Here is a 21,161-nt window from a genome sequence, read left to right on the forward strand (position 1 = left end):
TCGGTTCGGGTCGGGTTGGATACCGGTTCTTCGGATACAACAGTTTAGGACCCAAACGGTTATTTCTGAAGAACCGAGTAAACCCGATACTTTGATTTTTCGGGTCGGTTCCGGTTCGGGTCCTCGGGTCCGGTTTTTGTACCCAGGCCTATTACCGACTCACCAGTGAAAAGCTTCTCATTCAAAGTCAACTATGGCGGGTTTCACACCTCTCTTCCTTCTAGGCGAATAACCAAAAAAGCATCTTCTTTTCGTTAATTAATTGATTGGGGATATAGTATCTAGCTGCACTACATATTATGAGATTTATAGTACGAAAAAGATTTATATATTATACCTAAACTGCTGTAAATTTTTTTACCTGGGAACCATTTTATATAGGTTTTTGGTGATAACGAAAGGAAGTAGAAATATGAAAACCATGAAAAAATTAGATTATACTCCCTCTATTTTATTATAAGTGTTATTTTTACATTTTTCACTGAAATTTTAAAAATTATATAATAGATTAATATATTCCTATTTAATGTATCATTAATTAAATGAGAATAATTTAAATAAAAATCTATTAGTTATCCAAATAAATAAAAATAGATTTATATACAAATTAAATTGAAAATTGTAGAATGACACTTATTTTGAAACAAAATAAAAAATCTAAAATGACACTTATTATAAAACATAGAAAACAATACTGTAAAATCCAAAATAGAAAGATAAATATCCACTTTATGTCATATTTACATGCATTTCTAAAATGAGAACCGGGTGGTTGTAGCATTCGCTATTGCTAATTTGCTTCTCCTCTTGTCACATTTGGATTACATGAATGGAAAGATTTTTTTTTCAGTAACTTGCTAGCTTTTATCTAAAATAAATTTGTTAGTCTATATTTGAGAAGTGATTTTGCCACAGGTCATCTTTACAATCATTTTCACAAAAATAATATGATATGTCTACTAAAATTGATAAAATGGCTTATAGATTAATATGACATGGTCAATTACATTTAATATTAATTTACATTTTTGGTAAAACTTTTTAAAATATGGTAACAACTCATATATTATATTTATTGTCGATTTATATCTTGATTTTTTTTTAGAATATGGTAATAACACATAAATCATCATTAAAATAAATATATTCAACTATGGCATCTAAATTTCGAAATATGATTTAATTATTTATTTTAAAATTATAAAATTTTCAAAAATGTATACAATTTTTTTACAAAATTATAAAATTAATTCGTAAATCATTAGTTTCTTATATATATCTAAAAAAATTATAAGTATTGTTTAGTTTTAATTTTTGAAAATTATACAATTTGTACATATTTATTTAATATATTTAACTAAAATAAATAGATAGAAAATCTATCTAAGATTAGAATTTTAAATATATATACATAGATATTCTTAAATATAATTTAAAATAAACAAAATTGTTTTTATCTTTACTTTTATGTTTAGTTAAATCAAATTTATACCAAAATATTGATAAGAAAAAGAAAATTTACAATATTAATAAAAAAATTAAATATAATTTATATTTATCTGTTAAAACATATTGTAAAATTTTTTTTACTGCATATGGTGAAGGAAGACACCTAGTAAAGTAATTAAGTACTTATCGTATGAAAAAAAAAGCAAATAGCTTTAATATCGCAAGATTTTACTTTTAACAAAAAGAAAGTATTTGAAAACTTTTGTTTCACAAAAAGAGCTAAGTGAAGTCCAACATGTATTCGTTGATAAGTACCTTTTCTCGTCATGTGCATGCACTTGTCAAAAAAAAAATGTAAATCTTAAAAAAAAAAAGAATTTGTCTTTTCTTTGGCTTTAATTATATCGAAGAAATTATTTCCTCTAAAGTTTGTTTTTTTGTTCCACTTCTTCTCTTTTCCCATGAAGCTTCGAACGCTTTTGACGAGTCAAATGTGAAAACACATGAAGATCCGTAGAAACTTCGTTGATCTTGATCAAACCGAAAACAATCGACAAGCCAAAAAATCGGGGCCCAGTGGCCCATTGACAAAAGTTATCTTTACAATACAAATTAGTAAATTCTTGAATGTAATTTTCTTTCAATTTGGTTTTGCTTTTTTTCCCCAAATTAAAAATTGGTTTTGTTTTTTACATATGGTTTTGCTCAGTTGACGTAACTTCAATATGATGAGAAAAACAATTACATTAAACATTGCACTCAATTTCTATAACTAGGTGTTTGTGACCAAGGTTTCTAACAAGAACGTTTTGCTGGTCGGTCCTCTGTTAAGTAGAAGATAGTCATATTCCTATGGACATGGTTTTAGTTTTATATAGGCATTTCTTTAATCTAAGAACAATGACGCCATTGTCTTTTTTTTTGATAAATAAACAAAAAAATAAACAAAAAAACAAATGATTTTTAAATTAACAAGGTAAGCCAAAATTTGAATATTTAATGGCAACTTTGCTTCAAAGTGGCAAAGCCATTCAGTTGCTAAGCCTTTTTTCGCGCCCGCCATTGTCGAACACTCTCCCTCCGACAAAAGTTCAGATGTGAAGAAACAAGCTTCCAGTTAACACAAGTTACACAACATGTCTCCGGCGTCTCGGAATTTAGGATTCTTCTCCTTACTCCTCTTCTCTCTGTTCTCCATCGTTTCCTCCGACGATCTCCAAGTCCTACTCAATATCAAATCATCGCTCCTAACCTCAAACCCTGGCGTCTTAGATTCATGGAAGCTAAACTCCAATAATCACTGCGGATTCACCGGAGTAACCTGCGATTCCACAAACTCCGTCACAGAGATCGACCTCTCTCACCAAGCCTTATCCGGAACCTTCCCGTTCGCTTCCCTCTGCGACGATCTCAAGAGTCTTCGAAAACTCTCCCTCGGATTCAACTCCCTCTCAGGCCCCATCCCAACCGATATCAACAACTGCACGAATCTCACCTACTTGGATCTCGGCAACAACCTCTTCTCGGGACTTTTCCCCGAGTTCTCCTCTCTAAGTCAGTTACAGTATCTGTACCTAAACAACAGCGCGTTCTCCGGCGTTTTCCCGTGGGAATCTCTACAAAACGCGACGAGTCTCGTCGTTTTGAGCCTCGGAGACAATCCGTTCGATACGACGCCGTTTCCAGATAAAGTCGTTACTCTGAAGAATCTCTCCTCCCTCTACTTGTCGAACTGCAGCATCACCGGTAACATCCCTAAATCGATCGGAGACTTGACGGAGCTTCGGAACCTGGAGATCTCCGATAGCGGTCTCACCGGAGAGTTTCCGCCGGAGATCGTGAAGCTCACCAAACTCCGGCAGCTCGAGGTTTACAACAACAGCTTGACCGGGAAGTTTCCTCCCGGATTCGGATCCTTGACGGACCTGACTCTCTTGGACGCTTCCACGAACTACCTAGAAGGAGATTTATCGGAGCTCGGATCTCTGATCAACCTCGTCTCTCTGCAGCTATTCGAAAACAAATTCTCCGGCGAGATTCCGCCGGAGTTCGGCGAGTTCAGGAATCTCGTGAATCTTTCTCTCTACACGAACAACCTAACCGGTTCTCTGCCTCAGAAGCTCGGTTCGCTCTCTGATTTCGATTGCATCGATGCGTCCGAGAATCACTTAACCGGACCGATCCCTCCGTATATGTGCAAGAGAGGGAAGATGAGAGCTCTTCTCCTCCTGCAAAACAATCTCACAGGGTCCATACCGGAATCATACGGCAACTGTATAACTCTTGAACGTTTCAGAGTTAATGATAACTTACTCAACGGAACTGTTCCCGCCGGGCTTTGGGGCTTACCGAAAGTTGAGATCATCGACTTAGCTAACAACAACTTCGAAGGACCGATCACAGCCGATATAAAGAATGCGAAAACGCTAGGAGCGTTGTATCTAGGGTTCAACAGGTTCTCTGATGAGCTGCCTGAGGAGATCGGTGAGACTGAGGCTCTGACTAAACTCGAGGTTAATGATAATCGGTTCTCCGGGAAAATTCCGAGCTCTATTGGGAAGCTTAAGGGGCTTAGCAGTTTAAAGATGCAGAGCAATGGCTTCTCCGGTGACATACCAGACTCCATCGGGTCGTGTTCGATGCTCAGTGAGCTGGACATGGCTCAAAACGAGTTGTCGGGAGAGATCCCGCATACGCTGGGATCTCTTCCGACGCTCAATGCTTTGAATCTTTCGAACAACAAGCTCTCTGGGCGAATACCAGAGAGCTTGTCGTCTCTAAAGCTTAGCCTTCTTGATCTTTCGAACAACGGATTATCAGGCCGTGTCCCTCTGAGTTTGTCATCGTATAACGGTAGCTTCGACGGCAATCCTGGACTCTGCAGCACGACGATCAAATCGTTTAACCGGTGCACGAGTTCTTCAGGATCGCATCATCGAGACACTCGCGTATTCGTGCTGTGCATTGTTTTCGGTTTACTGATCTTGATCGCGTCTCTTGTGCTTTTCTTGTACCTCAAGAAAACCGTGAAGAAGGAAAAGCGAACCATGAGACGTGAATCTTGGAGTATAAAGTCGTTCCGAAGGATGAGTTTCACTGAAGATGATATCATCGGTTCGATCAAAGAAGAGAACTTGATCGGTAGAGGAGGTTGCGGCGATGTGTACAGAGTAGTACTCGGTGACGGTAAAGAGCTAGCTGTCAAATACATTCGCCGTAGTAGCACGGACACGTTTACTCAGAAGAACTTCAGCAGCACGATGCCGATTCTCAAGGAAAACGTAGGAAGATCTAAAGAGTTTGAAAGAGAGGTGCAAACGCTAAGCTCAATACGGCACCTGAACGTTGTGAAACTCTATTGTAGCATCACTAGCGATGATGACTCGAGCTTGCTGGTGTACGAGTACTTGCCTAAGGGGAGCTTATGGGACATCCTTCACTCGTGTGAGAAGTCGAATCTCGGTTGGGAAACGAGGTATGATATTGCTCTTGGTGCAGCGAAAGGGCTGGAGTACTTGCATCATGGATACGAGAGACCGGTGATTCACCGTGATGTTAAATCTAGTAACATATTACTAGATGAGTCATTCAAGCCTAGGATTGCTGACTTCGGTCTTGCCAAGATTCTTCAGGCCAAGAACGGTGGTCTAGAGTCAACTCATGTCGTTGCCGGAACATATGGTTACATAGCTCCAGGTAAAGACACTTATTAACTTCTTTGTTTATCAGCTTGTTATAGTGTTGCATTACATTTTTTTTTAACATCAAAGCCCTTCTTGTTACAGAGTATGGATACTCGTCGAAAGTGAATGAGAAATGCGATGTGTATAGCTTTGGAGTTGTGTTAATGGAGCTAGTCACGGGGAAGAAACCGATAGAGGCGGAGTTTGGAGAGAGCAAAGACGTAGTGAATTGGGTTAGTAACAATCTGAATAGCAAAGATAGTATAATGGAAGTTGTGGACAAGAGCATAGGAGAAATGTATAGAGAAGACGCGGTCAAGATGCTGAGGGTTGCAATCCTCTGCACCGCAAGACAACCTGGACGAAGGCCGACGATGCGGAGTGTGGTTCAGATGATCGAGGAGGCGGAACCTTGTAGATTGATGGGCATTGTGATTAGTAAAGAGGTGATGTGAAGATCATAGAAATAAGTTGATGAAGGACCAAGTCTTTCTCACTCTTTTGGGTCAGTATGAAACTTAGAGAAAGAGGGCTAATGTGGATCATCTGAATTTGATACGACATAAGAAGGTTTTGATGGAGAATGTGTTTCTAGTCCTGGTTATGAAACCTTAGGTAATGTAATGATATCTGATGTAAACTGTTTCTTGTAATGATAGAATTTTTGTATGAGGTTTTGGACTTAGTTAATGAAGGTCAACAATCAACTACAATACTTGGCTAAGAGAAATGGATATTCAATTGATAAAAGTATTGAGTGCCAAACACTATGACTTCTCAAAATGAAACCAAATCCAAATTGAGTTCTTGTTATGAATCTGTGATGATGATGAAATTGAAAATTACTATCGTGTAGTGTTCAGAATAATCAAAGAATAAATTTCTTAAAGTCTCAGTACTTATAGTTGCCTACTTTGACCAACACACAAAAAAAGAATCACCGGATACTTCTGTTTTTCACTATCAGACAATAATGCATTTGAATTTTCTTATTAGATGGAAGAAGCGTAACAAGTGTTCACATGCACAATGCCCGTAATAGGCAACCTTAATGCAGACAAACATCATAAATGCATTAGAAATATTGATAAGAAACTAATTTATTTACCTAACACATTGCCAAGAAACTTATCTTACAACTTTGATAAATTTAAAAGCTGTTTTAGCTTGATCTCTGTAAACCAATCTAAAGCGTCACAACAATCATTTACATTAACGATACAGAGAGATTCTAGAAGCTAAAAAGTAATACAGAGACCAGAGTTGGGGTAACATACAACATAACAGCTTCTGCTGCAAAGTACATCCGATTACGCAAGTGTACACAAAGCTAACCAAAGAAGAAAGAACTGTCCTACTAATATACAACAGCTTTTGAATCTTTATCTATCTCAAAAAAAAATTCTCCGTAACCAAGATTTTGCCAGCGGAATAAATCTTGGAATGACCACATTATGAACTTTCTCTACCTTGCAGAGCTTGTAAAACAAAGTATTCTGGAGATCATAATCATCTGTGAGTGTAAGCTGATGAATAACCTGATCATTCTTTAACTTCTTTGGGAGCCAAAGTCCAGAGTTAAAACTGTATAGATAACCCAAGTGTGGACCCGAAAAAGCGATAGATATGTATGTAGATACTCCCTGTATGGTTCCATCAAACTATCTGCAACAAAGAGACAATGATGAACACAGAACATAACAAACTGTTTTTAAGAGAATTCATCGAGATTCTTACCAGCTAATGCAGTTCTGATGATGACATTGTCGATTGAACGTCCAACAAAACTCAGCTTAACGTTTTTAAAACGACCATATCTAGCATGTTTCTTCTTTAAGAAAGATATAACTTCCTCTGCAAGTCTCTGTCCCATTCCCCTGAAATCTCTATGTGTTTTCTCCTCATTAGCCTTAGACATGACTACATGAGACATTCTATCTTTGGATCAATCAAGAGCCGCTGATTCCGGATAAGCCTTAGGTCTAATTGACTCCCCTATACAATGATTAAAGGTTTATTAGTACATAACCCTAAAGAGAGTAAAGGAAAAAGATTGCACCAAGATACTTGCCTGGAAACCATGAACAAAAACAATATTCAGCTGACGTCCACTATGCTGAGTGGAGCAGCCCGGTTCATTTAGCTAGTTTGTAAGGCCCATGTAAGAGTATAATGCATATTCTTTATTTTTAAGAAAAAGGCCCAAAACGACGCAGGAACGAGATTAGCTTCTTTTTTGGCGAAAGGTTTACAACTAGAACCAGAAAACATTAACAGAACTGGAATCAACATAATAATTGAGATTTGAGACCAATGATGGAAACAGTCCAACTAGCTATAAAAGACAGTAAGTGTACTACAGGTCATTAAATCACATTGCCTAGGCTTTGTCTTAGTTCTCTCTATTATCCAGAATAAGTATACATGTTCCATCGTCTGAAAAAAAAAGAACTAAATCTGAAAATAGGTAACGAAAGTGATAGTATATGAAGAAGAAGGGCAAGCACAATTTTATAGTTTCATTGTTTATTTATTTATTAATTTATTGGAAACGTCGGTGGAAATTTCTTGAAAACACACACAAATTGTGTCATCCATTTGAGTTGGTGGGTCTCACAAGTTGCTATCACTTCCGATGTATTAGGGAGTTTGTGGCCTTGGGCCCCAGTTTTGAGCAATAAAGGACCTATCAATGCATAATTGGTCCTTCCCTGACATTTCTAGTTTATTTACCACCCTTCTTTTTATTCAATTGCATTTATGTGCTTGTTATCACTATCTCTCTCATCTTTATCTAACGAATTTGGTCCATATGTTTTTCGAACAGTCATTTTCATGGTTTTGTGGTCGTCGGTCACCTGATAACTGCGCCATCATAACCGCCAAGTAACTAACTCAGACTCCTCCGTTAAAATTTAAAACCAAATACTTGCCCTTTGAAGTTACCTAGCCATACATTTGGCTTCCTAGCCGATTGTTGTTACTTACCGCGCGTCACATATAGGCTAGAATCATAATTCTATGCAGGAACCAAAGCCAATAAGCTCCAATACAGAGCATTCATATTTCATGACTATAAAAGATAGATACTTCAGAAAACTTGTTTTTGTGTGGTTCGCTTAGCAAACAAGTCAAAGTGCGGTTACAGCACACCTTATGCAAATAGTCCACGTTCATCTTCTCAAGTCTCAACGACCGACACCATCACTGTTTGTAAGTTTGTAACTAACTTCATTTCTAACCAAACTAAAGTCTATTGTCAGAGTGTACCATATATGGACATCTAACATCCACCAGATAAAGCAAACTTTCTGAATTCGATTTTACTAATTTATACATTTACATAATCAAAGGCAAATGAAGAGTGACAAAAGAAACTCACTCTTCACCTCACTAGCACAAAACAAAAAAACAATACGAAGCCACACAAAGTCAAATGCAAACTCACTATGTACATCCTAATTTGTTAGTACCTTACTGAGATTTTTTTTTCCCAAAAAAAAAAACTCGAAGGCCATTTTGTGACTACTTTTTGTAAACAAAAAACAGAAAATCTTCAGCCGAGTGACTCACTATGGTAGGAAAGCTCTTTCCTCAGCCGTTGATTAAACAACCTGCAAGCATCCATACTAAGATCAATTGCAGCAGAAAGCGCCACGTAAGCAGCTGCATCCTCCATACAGCTAACGTGCTGCACACTAACCTCAACACAAGGCTTACTACATTTCCCTTCACCTTCCACACTCGCTGCCATCACAAACCCTTTCTGTATGCTCCCTCCTCTCGGACTGTTCGCTGGCGACGCTCCACCGCTTCCGCCGCCACGACTTCTTGATCTATTCACACCACCAACTGTCGACGACGATCCCAATTCGATCGAGAACTTCCCACCTCTCTGAGAACTTATCGTCGATTCCGCAAGCACGATCCCTCCACCGCTTGACCCGTCTAGTATAAGTTCGAATCTGTAACCGAGCCCATCGATGGCTCCCCCGCGTTCCCGCCACGCCTCAAGTCGGCCCCAAGGTTTCCATGTGCCGTCTCCGGGACGGAGGATGAGCCAAGACCCGGGGTTTGATCGGCTCACACGATCGGTTCCGGGAGATGCAACGAACGGCGTGACGATTGAGGCCATAGCTACTGGTGAACCTGACAAGTCGTGTACCGTTATGGACCATCCTTTTCGTTCTTTACAAGGACGTTCTCTCTCGCTCCCGAACGAGTTAAGCCAGCTACGTGGAACACTCGTCTCCGTCGGCAACGATCTGATCAATAAACAAACATATAATACATTAAAAAAAACATATAATAATGATTTAGTAAAAAGAGCTTTAAAGAGTAAAGTTTTAATAGATCTGTCAAAAGATTAAAGCGCATGTTAATTTGATTTGATTCCTCAGAAAAATAATAAAATTAGAAACTTTTTAAAAAGTGACAACTCAATTTTCCGACAAATGTGGTAAGAATAATCTGATTGGTCGGAAAACTGACCTTGATCTGATAGTACGATCGCCAGTGGTGTTCCGACAGCTGAATTTGCAAGTGAAAACAGGTTGTCGGATACTGCCTTGAATCTGAACCACTTGAGGACTACACTCAGGCTCGCCGTCGAACTGAAAGACGAACCTAGGATCAGGCTCCGCCTTCACATTCAGGTGAAACTGAGCCGACGTCGACGCTTTCCCGGCTCCGGCTCCTTTTCCGACTGATATCCATCCGTTGTGGAACACGCACGGCTTCGATTGCGTAACCGATAGATCCAACGGCATGGAGACTTTCGCCAGAAACCCCCCGGAGTTTACACCGCACGACGCAGCGCCGGCGGCGATTCCCGTGTAGATGAAGATCTCGAGAGACGGCTTCGAAGCGAAGATGGATCTGGAAGCTAGGCGTTTGATATCTGAGCTGCTGAGGTGGAACGTGGCGGCTAGGGTTTGGATCTCCGGGAACTGAGTGGTCTCCGGTGGAATGTAGGGGATGGCGGCGGTTTGCGGCGGGAAGTTTTTGAGTTTTATTTTACAGAAACATGGAGACGACGACGGGTGCACGGCGGAGCTCGTCGTCTTCGCCGCTAAAGGGAGTTTCAGAGCTAGGTTACTGATCGTAAGACGGATGAAAGGACATGGATCCATTGCTCTTTGAACTAGCTAGGAAGAATATTCAGTTTAGGGTTTTAGAAACAACATGGAAGTAGGAGTGGTGACTTGGGAACTAAGCTAAAGAAAACGAAGGTGACGAACAAAACGCAGCGTTTTAATGGCGCCGTTGGATTTTCTGGACCTAACCATAAGTGAACGGTGTCGTCTTTTTAGCTCTGTGTCTGGTTTTTAAGTGTGACAAGAAAGCAGAAATTGCATTTTTTCCTTTTCTGCATTCCCTCCTTTGTTTCCATATATTATCTGGAATTGTCCAATGACGTCTTATTCTATCTGTATATAAAGATTAGGCCCAAACTATTAAATGAGTATTTAATACCCATTATACTGATGTAGCCTAGCATCTTGCATCAAACAAAAATCCACAGATATGATAATAGAATTACAATTATATTGTTTACCATCTCGCAAAATATGATACTGTTATACATCTATTTCTTATCATCTAGAAGTTCATAATCTATTTTTATGCCTAAGTCATACTATGGAATATGAGTTTGATCTCAAACATCACTCAATTTATAGATTTTATCTTGGATATTTTTACAGTTTAAATAACTAAGTTATATTAATGCACATTTGCTATAATCATTGACTATTATAAAATGTAAAATGAGATAATTTTCTTATAAATCTTGGAAAGAGATTTGATATTATTAGGCTAACTTTTCCATGTAACATCAAAACGTTTTGACAAGTAGCCGACATATGGGCCAAATCTGCGAAATCAAAACAATGGTGTAGATTGGCTAACTATGTTATTATGTGACGTCTATGTTTGCAAAAGTTTATTTTTTGAGTTTTAAATGTGTACGAATGAAAGGGTAAGTCCGAAATATAGAGTTAGTTAAGGGGTATAGAGAGAAAATTATTGGAGCACAGCTGGAAACAGGTTGGCGAGAAATGCCAACTCGGATTAGATGTTGACGACGCTATCCGCTCTCTCTCTCTCTCTCTTGAGTCTTGACTTTCTCTCTCTCTACCTGATCAGTAAGTGACCAACCACACAAAACGTAGGCCTCAACTTCACGAGGTTAACCTTACTGGCTTACGTGTAAGTTCGCGGCTCTTTGTGCCCTTGATCGGAGGAATCTTTCCGCCTCTATGCGGAGCTCACGTTTTTTTTGTGTCAGACTGTCAGTCATCGTTTTCTTTTTTCGACAAATTATATTTCCTGATATGTTTGTTTTGTTGTTATGGGCCGCAGCAATGAACGATGATCAGGTCATGTTTATTTCATAATCAATCACTCGTTCAATCTCTATACTCTATTCATTAAAGTCTAAATCCAGTGATGCACAGTTGATAAAAAATAAAAAAGTGAGAAGAAGTAGCCATTTATCCTCTTGAATGACTGAGAGTCCGAGCGGTAACATAAGAAACAACTATGATACGGTTCCAGCAGTAACAAAAACATCTACAAATATACATACATGTTTTTGTTACTATTAGTGACGGAGAGGTCCGTCACCATTCAAATGAGTCATAAGATGTTTACTTTAATAAAATAAGAAGAAAAAGAACAAAATCCAGCTATCATCCACGATCACCGTTCAGCTTAACCTACGCTACTTAATTTGCTGTGAACGTGCACGCATATCTCACGCCCAATCCCAAAACAATTCTACTTTATTCTACAACCCCCCCCCAAAAAACTGTAAGCTATAGCATGAACGAGTTTACTTTTTGAAATAGAGTAAAAGGTACTGAATATTTGTTAAGATTTTTTGATAGACGGTTTCCTTCGAAGTTTAACCAAGAACACGTCTTGGTTTAAAGTTAAGAAGGCTTTTCATACGATAATACTTAGAGATACATACGGATGTGGAAAGCAATGAAACATGAACAATGTGAAGTCTCTAGACTGAACATAACACCGTACGTACGAAGGTAGTATGATGAGATACGATATTTACCAAAAATATATAATAACAGACACGAACAAAAAATATACTGTATATCTTTTCAACAATTATGATAAACATTTTTAAATAAATTCAGTGATGTGTGTTAAAATAAAAAAATATTCAGTGATGACAACAACATAGCAAAAGGAATAAAAAAAGAAGGAGCGCTTCTGAAGATTAAAGGACATAGTAGCGGAGCAAACGAAGGAAGAGAAGGGGAAGAGGGAAGATGAAGGCGTTAGGGTATTGGCTAATGGTGGTTGGTTCACTGAGATTAGCTTCCGTCTGGTTTGGTTTCTTCAACATTTGGGCTCTTCGTCTCGCCGTCTTCTCTCAGACCACCAGTTCTGTTCTCTTCTCCCCCTCCCTCCTTTTTATTAATCTCCATTTTTCATTTTTTTTTTCCTATTAATTGGTTCTGTTACTTTCGTCGTTAAATGTCACAAATAGATTAAGATTTATTCTATCCAATTGACTTCATTAGTCTTTGAGATCTTCCTAGTCATACATTGTTCAGTAGCTGAGGTGTTTTGTGTAAATGATGATGCCACGTTCAGAGGGACCTAGGTTTCTTCGTTTTCTCTGACTTTCATTGAGTTACGGATCCAATTTGGGAACCCAAGAAACATGTGTGTTTTATGGATTTGATATTTGATTTTGCTAGTACATACACTGAATCTGTAAAAGGTCAATGGGTTTTGTGAACTCATCCTGAAAGTTTAGTACAGCTTTGATTCTTTGAACATATTCATATGCTCTTTCTAGTTGTTTCTTTTTGGTTCTTTCATGTTCCTTTAATTAAGCAAGTTGAGATTATTAATTTACAGATTGTCTTTTGTTTGTGTCCCCCGAAATAGTTGTTTCAAACTTTCGGTAAGCTATAATGATGAATGTTTGGGCATTTCAGAACTTTTCTAATCGCTCGTATTGACTAGCTATTGTGCATGATCTCCCTAAGTTCAACCTAGGCAGTTACTTTCATAGAGAACAATGTTTGTTTCTGGTAGTGCGACTATAGACTTCTAATAGAAGAAGGTTGTAGTGATTCAACTTGTTATACATGATAGTAGGATAAAAAGACTAGTACCATGATAATAGCAGATCGAAGCAACAAATCCAAGATAGATATGCAATCTTAATAACTCTTATACAATTCCTCGGTGAGGGAACCTTTTGTAGGAAGTGGACCACCATTATTCCCTAGAAATCAGGAAGGGGGGCAAGTACTTGGATCTAAAATTGGTTTACAGTTTACAGAGTCCAATGCATAACCTTTTTCTTGTTGATAAAATACTGTTGAAGTAAATCAATGACCAGGTGAAATGTATCAGATGATGTAGATGTATTAGAACATGAGCAACTTTGATGTTTTTCTTTTTTTCCTTTGTAACTTGTGGTGCATGATTTCGGCAAAAGGGATGTTATGGAATTTTTTTCTGTGATTGTAAGGTCACCAAAGTGTTTGGTTCTCATAACAAAAAAGTAGTAATAACTTTGCATCATATGAGCAAACAGGATACACAGGAGTTTATTTATCCAGAAAAAATACTAAATTCACAGAGTTGAAGTCTCTAACTTTTAGGTTTCCTCAGGTTATATAACTTTTGTTTTAAACTTGTTTTGCAGTGAGTGAAGTTCATGGACGTACATTCGGAGTATGGACACTGTTGACCTGCACTCTCTGCTTTCTTTGTGCATTCAACCCCGACAACAAACCGCTATACTTAGCTACCTTTCTCTCATTCATCTACGCCTTGGGCCATTTTCTGACTGAATACCTCTTCTACCATACAATGACCATCGCAAACCTCTCGACCGTAGCCTTCTTTGCAGGTATGGCTTGCAGCATCGCTCACCTCTTTTATTCAATCAGTTAATGTAGGTTGCATTCGTTGTGTGAATGATCCTAATACTTCTGCCTTTATGTATTTAACAGGCACATCGATTGTGTGGATGCTCTGGGAATGGAACTCCCTTGAACAACCGCACTCCAAACTTTCTTGATCTTCTTTTTAAGCTGCTGATTCATATTTCATCTATAATCTTTGAAGGAGTATTGATTTGTGGTCAAAGTTTTGAACTATGAGAATACAATGAAAAAAAATCATGGATCTATCTTATTAAAGCTGAAGTACAATTTCGGTGTGTTTGGATACTTGGATAAGAGTATTAAAAAAATTTGGTGTGTTTGGTTACTTGGATAGCATTTATAAAGAATAAGTTTGTTTGGAAACTTGAATTGTAGTTAAAAAAAATTGTTTGAAAACTTGAATTGTATTTTTAGTAAAAAAATATCTCTATCCAAATAAAATCATTAAATCCATTTAAACTTCCTATATTTTAGGAAACTATTAATTGATCATATATGTTTTCGTGATACACAATATTTTTCCCCTAGATTTTTAAATTAAATAAATATCATTCAAATATTATAAATATCGTAGGAGGTTCGAGTTGGATCATTTTTAGTCCGGGTTGGTTTGTAGCAACCTAAAAATCTATTCTATTAATTCTCCTGTATGACCAATTGATAAATGTTGTGTCCACCTTTTAAATTTTATAACTGCCATGAAATCAATATTATTAATTTTATAACTGCCATGAAATCGAAGGTTGTGTTGACCTTTTAAATTTTGTTATTAACTTCCTCTTAGTTAGTGTTAAAAAAAAAAAAAAATTTCCTCTTAGTTCCAACTTTTTCGGACCCATACGTTTTATTGTTTAACAAAAAAATGTAAATAGCTAAATCATTCTTTCTCTACAAAATAAGTTACAAAAAATAGCCCATTTCGAATTCAAGTCATGTTTTATTCTTTATTTTATTTAATTAAATTATAATCTGAATATAGAAAACTGGAGGGATTTGTTTTCTTTTTAATGCCATCAATAAAGCTTCGAAACATCATCAATATCAACGAACAGTCTGTTTCATTGTAAATGAGATTCGTAAACCCAAATATATTAAAACATGACATTATTACTATTACCCATTAAACAAATGATTTACGTGTAAAACATTTACACACTAAAAACATATTTGGTAACCATGTATATTTTCCAAATAAAAAAGCTCAAGATGTCTTTAAATTGTGATCCTTTGGATTCGAAAAAATATTTTTATAAACTCATTTAGTTTAACGGATTTTAAATAAGTTATCAACTAAATAATATTTAGTAAATTTACTAAATGTGATTTTACTTAAATTTAATGAAGACTATATATATATTTAACAAATATATTAAAAATTATTTTTTTAAAATTATTTTTCAAAATTTTGTTCGGTTTTCAATGTAGGTTGGGTTTGATATTAATTTTCGGAAATAACACTTTAAGAATCGTTCGAGTATATAGTTTATGTCTAATAGAGTACGAGAGTTTGATTTTCGAGTCGGATCCAAATCAGATTTTTTGTGTATGAATATTCTTGACTAATTATGTGGGTAACTATTAAGAAAATATAACATGTTATAGACTTTACAAAAATAAAAATAATTTCTGAAATACAGGTACCATAAATATATAGTTATGCAACTTGACAGATTTAATATAGTTATCAAAAATTATATTAAATTAAATTAATATTAAACAAAAATATGATTACAAAAAACACAAATGCGGGTGCTGGTACAAATTATTTATTTGCGGGTTGTGCGGGTCATATTTTTTGACCAAAACAAAATTAAAACCCGCGGGTTGGCGGGTTTGACAGGCAATCCAGCCCTAACGTATATTGAATCAATTTTTAAATTGCTATTATTTAATAGAAATATATTTTGATTAAAATTTATACACAAATATGATTACAACGAAAAATAAAAATATAACCAGAAAAAATACAAATATGAAAATTAAATTAAAACAAAAAAATATACCCGCCCTTTTAAGGGCGGGTCAAAATCTAGTTTGTTTTATAACTCAAACCAGTTTCATAGGTTAAATGTTGTTCCTTTATCAGAGTCTTTTATAGTTTTGAGTTGCATTTCAGATCAGTGAAGTCACAGAAAAAGTAAATAGATATCATTTATTTTTACTCCTATTGGTTTTACAGAAAGGTATATCTCCCCCTAGTGAATGTAAGCTTGTTGGGGGATCTGCAAATCTTCAGATAAACTATGGCTCAAAATTGTCAATCATGTGTTGTATAACATCTGCTCCAGCTGAATTGATCATCTTCGTTTTCACCTGTTATGTTTTTTTTTTAAACCAGATTTGAGTAGGAACAACTTAACACCAAAAGCAATGAAAGTGATGATTAATGATAACAATGATGATGATATTGTGATGATGAACACTTGCCTGAATGGTATTGTGAGCGAGAAATCTCTGCACGGTTCCTCTGAAACTAACATCAACTCGTTCCCAGCTCATTTTTGTCAGCTCTCTTATCATTTCCTCTGCAAAAGATTTTTTTGCATGATGATGATGATTACAAATCAAAGATAATAAACCTGATGATGAGAACACTGAGTTTCCACCGTACCAACCTTCCATATCAAAATTCTTGGACCCGCTTGAGTTGGTCTCTGATTGAACTTCCTCATGGTTACTTGAGGTACCTGGTGGTGCTTCAACGTTAACAATGTGAGGGTACTTCTCGTTGACTGGACCACGTTGAAGCTGAGAAGATCAGATATGAGGACGACTGATTCAGCATAACACACAACATTAAGTATGATAATTGTTATTTATTTACCTTAGGAAGCTCGCTGCGTCGCCTGATAGATGATGTGCTCCAGCCTACTAGGTCTATGAAACAAAGAAGGTTAAGGTTTCCAAATGCATTGCATCAGTGAAGTAGTGAAAAATCGTTTACATAAAAGGATACGGTCAAAGCGTGTATTTGCATAAGCAATACGCCGTTTGAAGCATCGCAAAGCAGAACTGTTCACAAAAGTAAAGGAAGATGTGATGAATAATATCACTGGGAAGTCTTTTCAACCAAGCAAAGCACCAATGAGCTATTATGATGTATAAAGAAGGGAACAAAGTTGGTTGAAGGAACACACTCACATGAATTTAAGGTTTCTACGGTCACTAACCATACGGAGGAGTAAGGGAGGCTTTCCATCATCATCACCATCAGCTAGAAAAAGATGTTTCCCCGTTTTACCAAGACACCATGACACACGCGTAGCTAACCTCTCCAAAGTGCGAGATCCAGAAAACAATGGGACCTATTGCGAACGAAACTGTAAGTTTCCATGATTCAGAAAGTCTACATATTGATAGCAAAACTCAACATCAAAGTCTAGTTCATAGTATATACGGATACATTAACGGATCTCTACTCTGCTCTAAACTAACCTGCTTATGTCCTCTTGAACCAAGGTGTGGAGTTGCAGAAGTTATAAAATACACAGGCTCCAATCCACCGATTCTTTCTTTCGGTTCCTCTATAGGGCATGTGTCGTCACTGTTTTGTGGAAGCTCTTGATGGGATTCTTGTTCATAAAGACATGCAACAGCATACCTAGCAATCAAGCCACCTAAAGAATGTCCTACAAAGGAAATCTTCTTGAGACTTGGGTGACGTTTGATCACCGACCTAACCTAAACGAAAGAGAACACACAAATCTTACTTCAGCTGCAAAAAAACTCAAGCAGAGACAAGAAAGAAAGTAAGTACTAGTCCTACCTCTTCTGCTAATCTTTGACCCATAACATCAACACCATCAAATGTCTGTGTAGAATGGTTCCGTCTACTACCTGCAAAAGGTTTGCAAAATCATCACAAACCATTTGTAGCCGCAAATGTTACATTCATAGCTGACAAGATCTAGAGTTGGATCTTCAGTTAAGTTGAGCTAAAAAAAAAGATCTGAATCTATAAAATCTACAAGTGTGATCATTTATATCAATCTTGAGGACTCACAGTGAACGACGAGATCTTGAGGATACTTCTTCAGCATCTGCTTAGCTGCAAATCTCCAGTCCTGAGCACTGTAGTAGTAGTAGCCCACAAAATATATTCAAGAAAAGCTTCAAATCGAATATAATCAAACAAAAGGAACTCTAAAGAACCTGCCGATGAGACCGTTGACCATGACGACAAGGTGAGTGGGCTCAGTGCGTTCCCCAGGGAAATCGACAGTCAAATCAACGTTTCCACTCTCGTCAGATTCAGCTCTGAGACACCCCATCCAGTAATACTTCTTCTTCTTCTTCTTCTTTTTAGACTCACCGACTGCTTGGAGATCAGTTCCACCATGCACATCTTCTTCTTCTGTAATCCTAGGACTCTTGCTATCTTCTTCCTCCTCCATGATTAGGAAACGAAAGATGAAAACTTTCGAAGCGGGTTAAGTAAAGGACGATACTTTAGGAAAAATTCGAGGTGTTTTTATACTTTTAAGACATGTTTTAAAGAAGATGTTTCAGTCGTTTTAGGACGGTCTCCGCAGCAGTGTTGTCGTTCGTTGAAACGCCATTGACATTTTCTATTCTTACCGCTTAGCTTTTTTTTTTCTTTTTCTTTTTATAGAAGTACAGTACAACACATGTAATAACATAAGAAAATTTACAAAAACAGACCTTTAACTATCAATATTTAAAACAAATTCCATTCAATTACTAAGTATTAAAATATAGCCCTTGATTCTAATTGACAGAAACTTGAATGAAAGAGATTAGTTTGTCTACAGTTTTCCTATGTGTTAATGTTATAAATCTATTGTTCTGCGTATTTTGATTGTATGAAACGCATAGTGGTACGTAGAAAAAAAAACTAAATGCACATTCTTGCACGTTCGTTTAATATGCTTCCATGATTACTTTGAGTGCAGGTAACATAAACTTTTAGCTTGTGATTGTGTAAGACCGAGATTCTTATATAAAACCTATGCAGCCAGCTCTCAACAACACCAGAAAAGAAACAAATCTTCTTGTGATGAGATATTCATTGTATTCCGCTTGTGCTCTCGTGTTTATAGTCATCATAGCAATCGTTGCGGCTCATAAACCAAGCTCTTCTTCATCATCTATGTATGCAAGATGGTGACTGATTTTTCATCCGGAAATGGATGGTTCTTTTATGCGGAAATGGATGAAGAATGGATGAAGAATAAGACATAGATGATGATTTTTCATCCGGAAATGGATGGTTCTTTTATGCGGGAAAGTATTGTTACTAATTTAATTTAATATAATAAATTTTTTAATAAATGAAATAATAGTTGGTTATAACATTTATTAATATGTCATATTCCTATTTTAATAGAATACTAGTGGTTGGCCCGCCCTACGGGCGGATGAGTTTATAATAAAATTACTTTATAAAATTTATGTTTAGTTTAAAAGTTATGATTATATATTATGATGATTTTTTTTCCATTGGCTTTTTTGCTGGTGTTTACGAAGATGAAATTGTTTGATGTTATGATATTCAACCCAAATCTAATTACAGTTATGAAAAGGTTCTTATTAGGATTGTGGATATAGCTTTAAAAGACTATTTTAATTAGTGCTATGTAGATATTTTGATATTTTTATTTTATTTTAAATGATCTAATTTGAAATCTATTATTAGATTATTTTATATTGTGTTATTCATTCGGATTGTGACAATTTATATTTTTTATATCAATATCAGTTTTGTGCTTGATTTTTTTTTTAAAGCTGTGACATATTTATTTCGAAAATTTTACACATTTGTTTTTTGAATTTATATTTTCAAATTTTCTTAAAAAATATTCGAACAAAAAATTTGTAGGCCATATCTATCATAGCTCTAAAAGCCTTACTGAAGAAGAAGATGTAGTCACAAAAAAAAATCTATACCTAATTTTGTACTATATTATTAGAATTATAATAATTATCGTTAATTTAAAGGGTATATTTAATTGGGATTTTGAGGTAATTTAAATTGCAGGGAAAATGAAATGTAACTAAAACATCAATTTTAGAATTTATTTTGAATTTTGGTGTTATTAAACTTGTTATTTAAAATTAGGTGTGATTAAACTTGTTATTTGATAAACTAATTTAAAATTTACTGTTTTGAAATAGTTTGAAGTTAGGTATTCAATTTAACATTTGATGTGATTTGATTTTTAATAGAGTTTTAGATGATTTTAATAAGTTGCAGAGATTTAGGTGATTTTTGTTAAACTACTCTAGAATATCACCTAGAACCATGGGATTTGACTTTTAATTTTTTTAACTAAGAAACTCCACCCAAACACCTAAAATCACCTCAAAACTTTAAAACTCCACAACTTAAAATATTTTCAATAACAGTGGATTTCAGAGTACTTTACGAAATGTCAAGTTCAATAACAGTGGATTTTAAATGAGTTTTTTAAAATTCATGTTTGAATAACTGTGGATTTGTCATTTTAATACAAATCACCTAAAACTCTCGAATACACCCCTTTAAAGTGTTTTCGATGGAGTTTTTAGTTCAAAAATTAGAAAGTAAAAAGTTAGAAAATCAAATCTCATTGTTTTAAATGAGATTTTAGAATATTTTAATTTTAGTCATAATAATATCTTAAATCTTATCAAATTATTTGAAAACTTACTAAAATCTAATCGCTTCAACTTCTAGATTTAATACATTCTCTTGTGTATATTTTTAAATTAAAAATGTTCGTTTGGAACAAAAACCATTAAAATATGGAATATATATAAATCAAAGAAAATTACCCAATTGCAAAGTTCAACAATTCAGACTTCTAACCGTAATGAAAGGAAAATTGACTAATTGTATCTAACAAAGAAAAAAAAAATATTCTTGACAGGGAAATAAATTAGTAAAATGTAACCAACATTATTAGTATATGAATCCTAAGGAAAAACGTTTGATTATATGGTATGAATCAAATTCACAGATAGACTAACAATAATGGATCATTATTAACGTTACACTCGAGTCAATAAACAAAAACATATACAACAAAGCTCGCTTAGTTCACAGACATCGATCTGCTTATATGATTAAACTGATACCGAACAGAAAAGATTCTGT

General features: G+C 35.7%; 5 protein-coding genes across 5 annotated transcripts; 2 read left to right on the top strand and 3 right to left on the bottom strand.

The window, feature by feature from the left end:
- The first annotated feature begins 2,455 nt into the window (after positions 1–2,455).
- On the top strand, positions 2,456–5,804 carry LOC108812505 (receptor-like protein kinase 7). The gene is made up of 2 exons (XM_018584783.2): positions 2,456–5,145; positions 5,235–5,804. Exons 1-2 carry the CDS (start codon positions 2,586–2,588, stop codon positions 5,585–5,587), a joined length of 2,913 nt encoding a protein of 970 aa, XP_018440285.1. The 5' UTR covers positions 2,456–2,585; the 3' UTR covers positions 5,588–5,804.
- A 489-nt stretch (positions 5,805–6,293) lies between these two features.
- LOC108811192 (uncharacterized) lies at positions 6,294–7,150 on the bottom strand. The gene is made up of 2 exons (XM_018583233.2): positions 6,870–7,150; positions 6,294–6,797 (listed from the first exon to the last, which is right to left on the bottom strand). Exons 1-2 carry the CDS (start codon positions 7,063–7,065, stop codon positions 6,682–6,684), a joined length of 312 nt encoding a protein of 103 aa, XP_018438735.1. The 5' UTR covers positions 7,066–7,150; the 3' UTR covers positions 6,294–6,681.
- A 1,280-nt stretch (positions 7,151–8,430) lies between these two features.
- LOC108805954 (uncharacterized) lies at positions 8,431–10,514 on the bottom strand. The gene is made up of 2 exons (XM_018577950.2): positions 9,624–10,514; positions 8,431–9,397 (listed from the first exon to the last, which is right to left on the bottom strand). Exons 1-2 carry the CDS (start codon positions 10,262–10,264, stop codon positions 8,689–8,691), a joined length of 1,350 nt encoding a protein of 449 aa, XP_018433452.1. The 5' UTR covers positions 10,265–10,514; the 3' UTR covers positions 8,431–8,688.
- A 1,805-nt stretch (positions 10,515–12,319) lies between these two features.
- Positions 12,320–14,434, top strand: LOC108805915 (ergosterol biosynthetic protein 28). Its single transcript, XM_018577907.2, has 3 exons — positions 12,320–12,539; positions 13,822–14,028; positions 14,132–14,434. The coding sequence occupies exons 1-3, from the start codon at positions 12,425–12,427 to the stop codon at positions 14,197–14,199; spliced, it is 390 nt and encodes a 129-aa protein (XP_018433409.1). The 5' UTR covers positions 12,320–12,424; the 3' UTR covers positions 14,200–14,434.
- Positions 14,435–16,186: 1,752 nt separating this feature from the next.
- LOC108805914 (lipid droplet phospholipase 1) lies at positions 16,187–18,659 on the bottom strand. The gene is made up of 10 exons (XM_018577905.2): positions 18,218–18,659; positions 18,069–18,136; positions 17,832–17,902; positions 17,501–17,746; positions 17,207–17,370; positions 17,022–17,077; positions 16,890–16,942; positions 16,681–16,813; positions 16,493–16,590; positions 16,187–16,378 (listed from the first exon to the last, which is right to left on the bottom strand). The coding sequence occupies exons 1-10, from the start codon at positions 18,457–18,459 to the stop codon at positions 16,307–16,309; spliced, it is 1,203 nt and encodes a 400-aa protein (XP_018433407.1). The 5' UTR covers positions 18,460–18,659; the 3' UTR covers positions 16,187–16,306.
- Positions 18,660–21,161: the final 2,502 nt, after the last annotated feature.

Source organism: Raphanus sativus, chromosome 8 (assembly GCF_000801105.2).
Source record: "Raphanus sativus cultivar WK10039 chromosome 8, ASM80110v3, whole genome shotgun sequence".
Classification (NCBI taxonomy): domain Eukaryota; kingdom Viridiplantae; phylum Streptophyta; class Magnoliopsida; order Brassicales; family Brassicaceae; genus Raphanus; species Raphanus sativus.